Source organism: Salmo salar, chromosome 25 (genome assembly GCF_965601325.2).
Source record: "Salmo salar chromosome 25, fSalSal1, whole genome shotgun sequence".
NCBI lineage: Eukaryota > Metazoa > Chordata > Actinopteri > Salmoniformes > Salmonidae > Salmo > Salmo salar.
Window position 1 is genome coordinate 23,036,356 of NC_138315.1, and position 13,567 is coordinate 23,049,922.

Here is a 13,567-nt window from a genome sequence, read left to right on the forward strand (position 1 = left end):
GATTGTGAAATGATGTCAACACAAGCATATTATTTTCAAGTCATATTATAACAAATGAAATTATAACTGGATTCGAATTACAACTGTAATTTTAAAACATTATCTACAGTATCATCAACAGAATTTGGCTTACATCACTAAGGTTAAATGCGTTAACTTTGGACTGGATGAAGAACGGGTAGTCTGGGGGCAGGGCACACTTAAACTTATCCAACTCATACGCTGCGTGGTAGTTGAGCTGGAAAAGACAGGAAGAACCTCATGAAAATACAATACAGTCAGGTACAGGAAAATGTACAGTTGGCACTATGTAGAGCAGAGGAGAGCTATATTGTGGAGAAGATTATTACTACACCGGTCATTCCACACCACTAGAGGGCAGTGCTGCCTGTCTCAAAGGAGTGAGAGGCCTCTCCTTTTCAGAGTAGTCTCTCATAACTGTCAGCCCCCCTCCTCTCATTTAAGACTAGGGTTATTTTCAGCAGACTGAATGCATGTTGCTATTAATACTACAGAGAGAGAGAGATAACTCTCTCTGGTTTCCATGGCGTCCGCAGGAAGACAGCTGAGCTATGTGGTAAGTGGACGAATGAGCACATTTTCAGGCAACAGCCTTCAAGAACCTTTAGCGTCATGGCAACGGCTCAACCTTGAAATCTCTTTTCTGGTATTTGTTCCAAAATTCTAACAAAATTCTAAATCATATTTTTTTTAACAGGTTGTTCCATCGAGGTCAAAATACCTATTTTTTAAGGGAGACAGATATACGTAATTGTAATTTCATACTGTAACTATTTCAAAATTTACTTAACACTCATACAAGGTCTGTCGTAAAAGTTGAATACATACATCACTCAGCTGTTTGGCGTTGATGGCAGATTGCACTTGAACAGGCGAGTCTGTCACTTGCGTAAATTTCACTGTGTCCGGATGTTGCCGGTAAACTTTCTGCAAAAAAAAGTAAATTATACATATCAATATCAAGAATAAAAAAGAAAGAATTATGTCAATCTAATGTTCAATGGAAAGGCTTTATCCATGCTAATCATACTGCAATTTCTTCAAGAGGCATACTTACATCTTTACACTGTGCAACTTTCTTATAAGCTTCATATTCTGGCGTCATGGTTTGTGGATAGAAACATCTCGTCTTGATGTCCTCATAATCCGCCTTGTAATTTTGCTGAAAAGACAGAAGAACAGATGATTACTTTCTAATCACTGAGTGAACTTGCCTGTCGGACACTAGGCCCAGGATAAAACTAATGCACTATATAAGGAGTAAGGACCCATTTGACAGACAACCAATGTCTTACTCTTAACAAAGCAGCAGAGGAGAAAACTAAATAAAAACAATGCAACATGACTTACTTCGCTCTTTATCTCTTCCACTTTCTTGCAGTGAAGCATGTAGATGTCCTCATAGCTGCCAATATAGTGTCCCTTCACCTCATTCTTATACTTGTCTTTATAATGTACCTGTGAGGGGATATAGAGGGAGTAAAGATGAATCCATGTAAGATCCATTTGCCTCGTACATACAAGAAAGGAGATCCACTTTAAATGATCAGTCGGGTCGTTGCTGCCATTTGTAATGTCTTTCTTGAACTAACACTCGCACTTGTCTTTTCTTAATAGCACTGACTTTGCTGATAGCTACTTTATTGAGAGGAAATGTACTTACTATGACTGTGTTGTGTGGTTGTCTCACCTAGCTATCTTAAGATGAATACACTAATTGTAAGTCGCTCTGGATAAGAATGTCTGCTCAATGACTAAAATGTCAAATGTGCTGTTCAATGATTTGTTGAACAATTAAAAAAGCATTAACATCATCAGTGAAGACCATGAAGGGAATACTCACGTCACTGAACTTTTGTACAACAGAGTCCATCTTGAATTTGGGTGTGTCACAGTAGTTGATACTGGACCCCCTCGATTTCTCATAGCTGGCCTTGTACACTTTCTGCAAAGGGAGTGATCAGAGAAGAAATGATGAGCAGAAAATAATGGCAAACAAAAGTAGTTATATGTCTCAAATACACATCAAAGTTAGAATTTGGCTTTCAATTGACGAAATTCGGCAAAATGAGTAAAACTATATCCATCTTATTTCCAAATATAAGGCTCTGTGAATGGCTACACTAATTATTAACAAGTTAACAGTGAATGACTAGTAACTAACTAGACTCATCAAAGTAGTGCTTGGGTCATGTTACACCTTCAGTGGGTTAACTACAGTATAAGTGGCTCCTGATAATTCAGTAAGAGGGGGGTGCACCCTTACTTACTGTCATGATTTAACTAGCAGGAATCTACTGTGATAACTTCTACCCTGTTAGCAGCCAACTATCAAACTGTCCAACTGTCCAACTGCCAACAGTCTAGATAAAAATGTACTAGTAAAAACTATACAAGTTCATTTGAAACACGAGTAGTGACTTTTGAGAACGGAGATGAAAGATAACTGTTGCTGTCTGCCAGAACATGGGATGGGATACTGAATGGTTTTCTGTAACTAATGACTGCCTCTCATAGAAGAGACGTGATTGTTTAGCTTCCTGTAACTTCTGTCTATTTGAGTATGACACCTGTTTGGACCAATGGTTCAGTCTCCCAGACTTAGACACTTACGTCACTCAAGATGGTGCCAGCGTATCTCAGCTGCCTGAGCACAGGGTTGTCAGAGGCTGGGAGAACATTGTAGTCAGCCACCGCTTTGCTCTTCTCATAGTCCTTCTTGTATTTGTTCTGAGGAGAGAAGAATGGGTACAAGTCAATACATTATATATATGGTTTGCTGTGATACAGTGATTCATGGCAAGGTTAATACAGTTACTCATCATCATACCAGATTTTGGATTGAAGTGTTTAAATTGGATTGAAAAATGCTTACAGGCAATGACTCCTTCTCAAAACTACAAAAAAATCTACAGTTTTGTTACCACCTACGCTATAGCCTAAATGTATTTAAACTTCTGTTTGCCAGTGATTTATTCTTTATCAAGTGTTCTGATTCTGGGTACAGAACATGTGTGGGCACATCTTGACGTCTGCGTGACAAAAGAGTCATGGTGTTGACTCATGCTCTGTTTAGAGCTCGAGGTCAAACCAGTGTCGTGTGTCTCTCTGCTTGCTGCCGCATGAGATGGATCTATAAAAATATACACAGCCAGCTCCCACTTCCCTGCTTCTTTTCTCTGAGAGAAGCAGAAGACAGCTGGTTGGTTGGTTAGCTGGTTGGTTGGTGTGTGTATGTGTGTGTTGTGTGTTCTCCTTTATGTCCCTCTCTTTGAGGGCTTAAGACTCACTGAGCTGGCAGCGTGACCAGCCTTCTTGTTCTGTTTGTATTCTGGCGTCTCAGTTTGCATAAAATTGATTTGGTCTTTTATGTCCTCATATGCAGCCGTGTACTTTTTCTGAAATGAGAAAAGTCAAATATAGATATGACGGGTTATGACTTGATGAAGGCATACTGTAATGTAAATTATGCCAATAACTATTAATATGCTATACAATAGTGGGCTCTTACATTGCTGACGTTGTCCATAGCCACCCTAGCAACAGCCACATCAATGTAGGGCGTCTCGCACCAGTGGCCCTTGACGTTCTTGTTGTAGTCCTCATGGTACTTGAGCTGCAAGAGAAAAGCAAGGAAAAGTCAGACATTGGGGTCATTTAAAATGAGCTACTGAACTAAAATGGAAAAATAGAGGCATGACACAATCAAGAAACACTTAAAATATTATCTGTCAAAATATTGCCTTAAAAGTCATTCAAAACAGAATGATATGAACATTATAGATGGACGCTGAAATTGTTGGGGCCTCTACAACTACAGGGGGTGTATAAAACATGTTGGGAGCGGTGGGGATTTAAAATAATCTCAGGCTATTGTCGTTGCGCCACGTCTGTCTGCCAGAACAGGGCTGCTGCCTTCCAATAATATCATGGAGCAGGTGGCAGTCATCCCCCTCTATCTCCCAGGGACAAGGACAGCAGGGCTGGGGACCTCACCCATGTCAGGCAGTGACTGACAGCACCCACTGGTCCACCCTGTCCTCTCTGTCAGGACTCTGTAGCTGAAGGCTATGATAAAGATTCTCTCAAATGTCTACATTACAACGTTGTCAATGAATCAGTGTGTGTGTGTGTGTGTGTGTGTGTGTGTGTGTGTGTGTGTGTGTGTGTGTGTGTGTGTGTGTGTGTGTGTGTGTGTGTGTGACACCACTTACGTCACTGTGCTGTTCAAAATTTTTCTTGGCCAACGCCATATCATTAGGGACAGCCAGAGAGGTGTACTTCGTCATGCGTTCAGCATGACCCTTCTTGTACAGGATCTGCAGAATGGAGCAGAACAGAATGGTGAGAGGAACAGAAGACACACAGAAGAGAGACAGGAAAGTAAGGAGGACAGTGTGTTAGAAGGGTGTGTGCTGGATTCAAACCCATATTAACACCAGCTTATTCGCTCTGAAGGCAGCAGCAGTGACCACTAGGCCACCACGAGATGTTTCTCTAATCAATAGTTGACCTTTGACACAACATGTGATGCCTGTTAGCTACATGTGGTAATGCTCTGCTTGATGATATCTAACTGGATAAGCCAATAAATTGGATCAGCGGAAATCTGAAGTTCACTTTTTAAAAAAGAGTGACAGCAGCGACCATTTTAATTGCATCCTACATGTAGAAATAGCTGCTCAGAGGAAATGTTTCCATATGGAACATCTGAGTCAGCAGAAAACAAAAAGCTCAGGAAGCAAAAATATAGTTTTTAAATGAAGGGGGTAAACTGTGTTTTCCTGACGTGTGATTGATGTAGGACACCTTACTGTCAAGTAATGTGATGTGAGCAATGAATTGTTCCAAGTGAATTACAAAGTGAACCACCACACTCATGGACGGGGTTCAGCTGACTGACTGACGCAGACACTGCATTCTAGGAAGTGTTGTTGAGAAGGATATTTATGACTTACAACATTTAAATCATAAAACAACCAGTTATAACAATCACTCAGTGTAAGAAATGAATGCTGTTCAAATACAACTTACAGTAACTGTAAAACAGTACTATAAAACCGACCTAATAACACTGATATCAACTTGCTGTAATCACAAGGAAGAGTGTAGTTAAGTGTAGGTTAGAATACCAACAGGTAGTTGCAGTACTCACATCACTGAGGACCTCCTGTGCCTTGGCCACCCTGCGCAGCTCAGGAGAGTCACTGTAGGGATAGCACATGATCTTGTCCTCATCCCAGGCCTCTGTGTACAGTTTCTGATCACACAGAAAAACAAAAGGACAAGTTGCATCGACTCAAATATAGAAAAGCAATCTACCTTTTTTTGGAATAAAGATGAATTACTTAGATCATTCTTGATTCATCTGAATTGAGTAATCTACGTATAAAATATTATTATAATCTCCTCCGACTCAATAAATTAGCCTGGGACAAGTGTTGTAACAGCACCACTACAGTGAAGGCTGAGTATGAAGTTACCTTGCTGTAGTTGGCAGCATTCTTCACAGCCAGGACAAGCTCAGGGGCATCAGGGGGCAGCAAGTACTTGTCCTTAGTCTCATCCCACTTGGCCCTGTACAGAACCTTGCTGATCAACTCCGAGACATGCTTGACATGGGCGATCTCTCTGGCCTCCCCATCGTACAGACTGGTACACCTGACCTTATTGCCCTCCATCCTGTACTTCACCTGGTAGGGGCAATGAGTCAAGTGTCAATTTGACCAAACGTTTTATTTTGATATTATTATTAGTGACAGTGCAACATTGACTGAGACTGTGATATATGATATCTATCAGAGAAGTGGACAGAATAGAACCAAGGCCTCCATACCTCAGACAGCTGCTCCTGAGCCTTCTTGATCCGGACCATCTCAGGGGTGTCCGCCGAGATGTCATAGGGTTTCCCCTTAGCCTTGTCATAGGCATGACGGTACTTGTTCTGTTAGGGACACATCGGAACAATATAACATCATAATCATGTTCCAAAAGGGGGGGGGGGCATGAAAAAAGCATTGACTTGGGTTCTCTTCATTAGGCAATATACGGAAGAATACTGACGGAAACAGAAAAGGGACTACCTGGACTTTTCAAAACGTTTTGCTACGATGTACCCTAATGAACATGACCTGGTTGTAATGGGCTCGCTTACGTAGGAGAACAAGTCCAGCATCTTCTGGCTGTGGGCCAGGTAAGGAGTCATGAACTTGGAGGTGTCCACCTTAGCTTTCTTCCTGACGACTCTTCTCACAGGAACGCCAGACTGGGGAACAGAGGTAAGGCTGTTAGTCATGTGTCAAACTATGACTGTTGTTCCTTTATGAGAGGAAACCAGACCAGAGGTACACATCCATTTACAACACAGAGGCTAGCGAGACAATACAGAGAAACCAGAAACAAGACAGAATCACTGCTACTGTAACAATGACAGAATAGTAGTATTATACTAGATGTAATATAAATAAATGGGTAAACAAGTCAATTACATTTGGACTATCATAAGTCTCTTACAAAAGGGACACGTGTGTGAAAGCAACAATGACTTAGTCTACGTCATGCTACTCTGCAACCAAGTTCACTTACCTGCAAGAATGCATTGCAATGGCTGATAGAAAAATCACCTTAGCTACTAGTGGTGGTATTTGACTGTATCATCAAGGCATTACATGGAATGATTAGAAAACAATGTAATTCTACATGGAGGTAATGGGATGGGAGATAATATGGTATTGGCTAGGTTAAGGTCTAGTAGGGACAGAGGATAGGACTTATTATCAGGGATACAGGAAAGGAAAGGGACTGAGGGAAAGGGACTGAATGAAGGAAAGGAAAGGGACTGAGGGAAAGGGACTGAATGAAAGAAAGGAAAGGGACTGAGGGAAAGGAACTGAATGAAAGAAAGGAAAGGGACTGAGGGAAAGGGACTGAATGAAAGAAAGGAAAGGGACTGAGGGAAAGGGACTGAATGAAAGAAAGGAAAGGGACTGAGGGAAAGGGACTGAATGAAAGAAAGGAAAGGGACTGAGGGAAAGGGACTGAATGAAAGAAAGGAAAAGGACTGAGGGAAAGGGAATGAATGAAAGAAAGGAAAGGGACTGAGGGAAAGGGACTGAATGAAAGAAAGGAAAAGGACTGAGGGAAAGGGACTGAACGAAGGAAAGAAAAAGGACTGAGGGAAAGGGAATGACTGACGGAAAGGAAAGGGACTGAGGGAAAGGGAATGAATGAAAGAAAGGAAAGGGACTGAGGGAAAGGGAATGAATGAAAGAAAGGAAAGGGACTGAGGGAAAGGGACTGAATGAAAGAAAGGAAAGGGACTGAGGGAAAGGGACTGAATGAAAGAAAGGAAAGGGACTGAGGGAAAGGAACTGAATGAAGGAAAGGAAAGGGACTGAGGGAAAGGAACTGAACGAAGGAAAGGAAAGGGACTGAGGGAAAGGGAATGAATGACGGAAAGGAAAGGAACTGAGGGAAAGGGAATGAATGAAGGAAATAAAAAGGAAAGGAGACTGAAGGAAAGGGAAGGAGAGACTGGCCATGAAGGAGCCAGTGGACAAAAGCAGTGGTGAACAAGACACAATTGACTGCATGCATCATTTAGCAAAATCTGCCTATATGAGGGCTATTTCATCAGTCACTCACTAGCCTAAGAAAATGTACATGAAGTCATGATTTGTGAATTACCCAAACAATCGCCTTTTTGTTTGGGAACTCACTTTTGGAATGGCCCAAAAAATGTCTTCCTCGACTTGAGTAAATTGTGAATTGTTAAACAAGGTAGTTTGTTTAATAATCCACAGGGTCACACACATTGCTTTTTTAAACAGTATCCTTTCTAGAATTTCTCTCCTTTGTATGGCTTACGTCTGTGGAATAACCCCCATGACATGCAAGCACAACCGAAGCATCATGAGCGGCATGTTCTGTTTATTTCACTGTTGTCTTCTACCTGTTGCTTTACCTCTGCTCCCACCTGAGTTGTGGTCTGGTGAGAGGTGGTCGAAGTCACCGTCTCCTCAAAATACTATAAATATAGGAACAACTCGCTGGTTTCAAAATCGCCATTACAAGCAAAAGGAAGACATATCACAAATGTATTGGATGTAGTTTTCCCCCAGCTCTGGTGCAATAATTCTCTGATCTCTGACACAGTCAGTTAGCCTTTTATACTGTAAACAACACTGATAAACAGTAACTCATTCTTATACTCACTTAATACTCATCTGCACTGTCACCACAATTATCTGGTTGTGGTAGTTAAGTCAGATATTCTACTTTCAGCACTAACGTTCAGCGACAGTCTTTGACAATTAGCATAATGATATAATAACTACATTCACTATAATGTAATAAAAGGTTCCATATATCCCAGATCCCTCCAGTGACCTTGAAGGTGTCCTTTTGGATCCTGGTATATAGTGTGATTACTGAAGAGTGTAATGAAGCCTCTATTCCAGGGGGAAGAGGAGTAGGAGCCTATAATAGCCCTGAATGGCTGCCTGACTGACGGCTCTGTCTGCCTGACTGACTGTGTGCTGGTTGCCTGACTGACTGTGTGCTGGTTGCCTGACTGACTGTGTGCTGGTTGCCTGCCTGCATCGGACAGAGCCCTCTGATCAGACCTGGGTTCAAATCTACTTACAATCATTTCAAATACTTTAGCTGGTTTTGACTGAGTGAGTTTGTCTGGGACAATGGAAACAATAGAATATTTGCAAAATGACAAACCATGCCCACCTGTCACTCCAAGTTAAAGTAAACGGTAAAAGTATGCGAAAGATTCTAGTATTTAATCCCAGGTCTGACAGACAGAACCCTCTGTCCGACCATAACTGGGAATACTGTATATACACCCTCATATGACCTCACTGGCTATTCTTGTTTGTTATTCCATTAACAAGTCCATTGTCCTTGTTGTAAAAAGTTGCAGTGAATCCAAATATCAACAAGACAGCTAAAACGGTTTTAATCCTTAGTGATTACACTAATAAATCTCCTTACTATTAGCTTAAATCAGAGCAACATACTCTACTAAACAAAAAACATTCTCACACATGTTCCCTGAATAGCCTGTGTCTAACTTTAACGAAGCCAAACGTATAACCAGTGGCCTCTGTGAGTTGAGAGTGAGACATTGTTCTCTAACTCAGGAAGGTACTCATTGCCATACCATTAATAGGGGACAGCCCTATGAACACGTCTAACAACCCTACTGGTGGAACTGTCTAGAAAACCCTCAAACTAATGGTCAGAATCATCATCATTATCGTCCCGACACAACACAGGCCTGCGATTCGAATGCCAAACAGCCTACTGAAACACTGACAGACCAGAGCTGGGGGGAAAAAAAATCGCAAACACTTTAAACAACAGTTGTAAGAGGCTGTTTTCTGACTCTACAAGACAGGAGGAGAATCATACAGGTACATGAACTACCCCACACCCGCTTTGTTGTTGTTCCCCAACAGGTTTTAGAAATGACAATAAAAACAATGGAGGACAGAGAACAGGTAGAATCTTCTAGTCAGGAGTTGGCAAGACATCACAAACAGATCTGGAATCAGGCTAAGATTCTGCTCCTACAGAGCTTAGATTTGCCTTCCTCCTCTAGCTAGCTGCTAGTTGCCTGCTGGTTTCTCTCTACATGAATCAACCTCCTAAGCACATCCTATGAGTGATGTTAGCAGACCCAAGCCCGGCTACTGGAGCTACTGCCGTGTGATTTACAGCAGGCAGCACTTCTCACTATGTCAACTGCTAAATGTGTATCTCCTGTGCTGTCCCGTCCCGAGAGTGTTTAACAGCCACATATCAGAGCTCAGAATAAATATTTATCTTACTGGGAGAAAGATAGACTGTCAAAATGGAACTTGAAAAGATCTCAAACTTGATTAACATTAACAGGGAAAAGCAGCATAACATAAAACTATGTACTATCTTTAGAAAGTGCTCTTGTTCAAATCGTTAAATGCTGCATATGAAATACTTAGTACAATATAATCCATATTAATAACCACTTAATAACCATCCTGAAATGTCAACAAAAAACTGTTGTCCTGAATGATTGTACAATCCACCCAGTTATTATCTGCAATGTAGAGTACTGTATATCCTATAAAATGCACAGCTGCACGTTTCTCCCCAGCCTGTAGATCAGATGAAAGAAGCTTTCTTACTAATAAGATCAAAGTAATCTCTTTAAAAATGTCCTCCAAAGTGTAGATGAAAGTAGTAGTGAAATCAGAGTGTATTGAGTTGAGCGTATTCTTTTTTTTCTGCGTTACAAAGGATTTTCATTTTTGCATTAAAGATAAATAAATCTCTTTGAAAAAGTGGATATGTTATATGGGAACCAAACAATAACTTTCCAAATACTGTACATTTTTCTAAATGTTTTGAATATGTAACAATGACAAATCAGAAGTATCTTCCACATCCTCAATTAGGAAGAAATGATTTGGATTCCCCTATAAGTTATCAACAACATAAAGTTTAGACAAATACGAGGCTAACTTTAACCCAATTTCACCAGGAAATAAGAGATTCAGTTATTAGCCTTCTGCTTTCACTCTTCCATTGGACGCTCTGACACAGAGTGGACCATCACAAAGAAATACAATGACACAGTATGAAAATCTATGTTAGAGCTTGGGGAGCTGTCAACACTGGAATAGACTGTGTGGATTATGGTGATACTACACCATCTCCAGAACTGCCAGTCTGAAGCCAAATGCTTCAACATCTTTTATTGTGTGACAGAGGTTTTGCACCAATATTACACATTGTTGAAGAAAGGCACAGTATAATCTTACTGATACTACATGTTTATATCTAACACAAAACGTTGGTTACTTCCAACAAAATAGCAGCTCCCCAAACAATCCATAACTCTTCTGAATGGAACATCATCCCAACATTACTATACATTTTACACCAATGGTGTGAGAAATGTTATAGATGACGAATGATGATGGACTCTTCCATTCATGCATATTGCAGTGCAGTGTAACTTAATACAAATTGACAGTATCTGCAGGAATGACAACATTGTCTTCACACTATCTGTTGTGTAATAACTAGACCTAGACTAGATCAAAGTGCTCGCCTATAGTTGTCAGTAGTTGATCTCTCAGGGAGCCTTGAAGATAAGGTCGTTGGCCAGGTAAAGTGTACGTATACTTCTTCTACATCGACTACCAAGTTAAAGGAGTTTTCCCATTTTGAACTTCGCACTGCTTAAGTGCGATGGTCCTTGTAAACAAAAAGGTGTGATTACTTTTTATGTTCATAACTATGCTTTAAAATGTCCAAGAAAAGAGGAAAGTGGCAGAGGTCTTGATTTGAATGACTGGTCCCTGGTCTGATTTACAGTTCTCTGGACTGTACAGGGCTAGCCAGGGCCATGTCTATAGCTAGCATATAGGAAGATGCGTGTTCTTTGGAAACAGGATCTAACCCTGCTCACAGCTCAAAGACACCTGGACTCCTGAACGACTTACTGGGGTGGTATCAAAACTGAGTTGCCTCTTCATAGGGACTGAGTAAAGTTTGCTAGTTAACCTGGAGACCCACCAGTACCAGAGAAGACAGAAATGGCGCCGACAGAGAGGGCTGCCTCGCTTCTAGTCCTTAGGAAACTTTGTTTACAAGCATTTTGCTACACTCGCAATAACATCTGCTAACCATGTGTATATGACCAATAACATTTGATTTGATTTGACTACTGTGGCCATAGAACTCAGACCTAAGAACATATGTAGTGGGTTTGGAATGGGGTTGGGGTTCCAATTCCATTTCAATTCAGGAGGTAAACTGAAATTCTGATTCCTATTCTAACTTTCCTTGACTGAATTTGAATTGAATTGACTGAGTCTGAGTACGTAAGGCAATGATGGTGTGTTGTGTTGATGTCGCAAGAAAATATTTACTTACCTCTTCCTCATAAATCTCCTCATCCTCCTCAAACTCCTCCTCAATTTCTTCATTCTCATCCATGATGACACAGTTTTAGGGGTTTCTACCTCAAACACATAACATCATCAGGCATTTAAATTCTCAATGATGCACCTCCCAGTAAAATATGGTTGAAACTTTACAAGCACAATTCACAATCATCTAGTATCCATAATTTGGACGTAACAGTCAACATCAATGTAAAACTCTGTGTTACAGTACATTTCATCTTTAGAAGCAAAAATAAGTACTAGTGCCCTCCATAGAGCAATGTGTCTTTACCAGAGGCTGAAGGACAACATTAACAGAGATATTTTAAGAACATGCCTTGCAGTCTCTGGTGAACCCAACCACCAAAGTCAAAGACAGGATATGGACAGAACCTTGTAACAAAGTCATTCACACATAATGTATGTAACACGCACACACAATGATGGCGAAATGACAAACAATGCAACATGTCGTACCCGAGAAAGACTCCTGTAGTATTTCCAGCAACCTTACAGTAAAGGAAGCTGCTGACTTGCCGTCCACTAGGGTCCCAAACTGATATTCCAATTTGTGTTTTGCCCTAAAGCCTAGACAAGTAAACAAATAAGCGTCAGAATTAACATTCACTCTTACTGTTATCAACTCCAATTCCACACCAGATAAGATAAAGCTCAGGTACAGCTAAAAGGTGTGATCACAGGCCAAGTTGTACTGGAATGCCTTTTGAAGGCCGGTAGACTTTGATGAGAGTTTGACACCTTTAAACCCCCCTAGAGCAGTCCTTCGCCTCCTGGCTGAAGGGTTGGGACAGCTGTTTGTCATGTAAGTTAATACCACAGTCTGATTGGCTGGCTTTGTTTAGCTAACAGAGCTCCAATGCCTTCTGAGGCTGCAGGTTAAATTTAGGATGGCTGTACTAACTACCCTTTTTTAGCACTCCATTCACAAAAGTACTTTTCCACCAAAAATGACTTGAAAACAGAGGCAGGAGAGGTTGTGTAAAATGCAACAAACTTGTGGTGTGTTTTAAAAAGGTGTCCCATTGTTGGCCTGTTGGTCTCTGGAGATCCACTGCTCTGAGACTGATTTAATGAGGACACAGCCCGTTAACTGGGAGTATTCCTTCATTAACTATCTCTAAGCAATCCAAAGGCAGCAGGAGACAAAACTGTACAGAAGACAAAATAGTCCCAAACGATGGCAATGCTGGAGCGGTAAGATGAAAGGAAGGAATATGTTCAGTTTATTGTTTCTTTTAGCTTACCAGTTTACTTTAGAGTTTAATTGTTTCCCAAGCCGCCAAAGAGCCTCCCCAACTTCCCTCCACAGAAACGATGGACGACAGCTCACTGCTGCAGCGGCACCGTAGTTATCATGTGGTCCAAACAGCCAATCAGAGGCTGGCGCTCTCAGGTTTCAAAATCTAAATATACCTAAGTGATCCCTCAAGAAAATAGCACCTGTTAAGTACATTTATCTGAGTGCAATATACACTAAGTATACTTAACATTAGAAATACCTTCCTGATATTGAGTTGCACCTTCCCCCCCTTCCTTTGCCCTCAGAACAGCCTTAATTCATCGGGGCATGGACTCTACAA

The 13,567-nt window shown here is 41.0% G+C and overlaps 1 protein-coding gene across 16 annotated transcripts in view; it reads right to left on the reverse strand.

Annotated features, from left to right (window-relative positions):
• Window positions 1-13,308, reverse strand: part of neb (nebulin) — a 79,647-nt gene extending 66,339 nt beyond the window's left edge. For 15 of the 16 annotated variants that reach the window (XM_082969008.1, XM_082969002.1, XM_082969007.1 and 12 more), the window contains exons 1-17: window positions 13,232-13,308; window positions 12,444-12,554; window positions 11,956-12,040; window positions 7,973-8,047; window positions 6,176-6,286; window positions 5,858-5,965; window positions 5,505-5,714; window positions 5,177-5,281; window positions 4,236-4,340; window positions 3,533-3,637; window positions 3,312-3,419; window positions 2,635-2,751; window positions 1,865-1,966; window positions 1,372-1,479; window positions 1,079-1,183; window positions 850-948; window positions 134-238 (exon numbers count right to left, since the gene is read on the reverse strand). In XM_082969008.1, the coding sequence (XP_082825134.1) occupies window positions 134-238; window positions 850-948; window positions 1,079-1,183; window positions 1,372-1,479; window positions 1,865-1,966; window positions 2,635-2,751; window positions 3,312-3,419; window positions 3,533-3,637; window positions 4,236-4,340; window positions 5,177-5,281; window positions 5,505-5,714; window positions 5,858-5,965; window positions 6,176-6,286; window positions 7,973-8,047; window positions 11,956-12,018 (1,626 nt within the window). In that variant the 5' untranslated portion in view covers window positions 12,019-12,040; window positions 12,444-12,554; window positions 13,232-13,308. The remainder of the gene's footprint in view (window positions 1-133; window positions 239-849; window positions 949-1,078; window positions 1,184-1,371; window positions 1,480-1,864; window positions 1,967-2,634; window positions 2,752-3,311; window positions 3,420-3,532; window positions 3,638-4,235; window positions 4,341-5,176; window positions 5,282-5,504; window positions 5,715-5,857; window positions 5,966-6,175; window positions 6,287-7,972; window positions 8,048-11,955; window positions 12,041-12,443; window positions 12,555-13,231) is intronic. The other variant, XM_045707827.2, reaches the window with a different exon arrangement.
• Window positions 13,309-13,567: the final 259 nt, after the last annotated feature.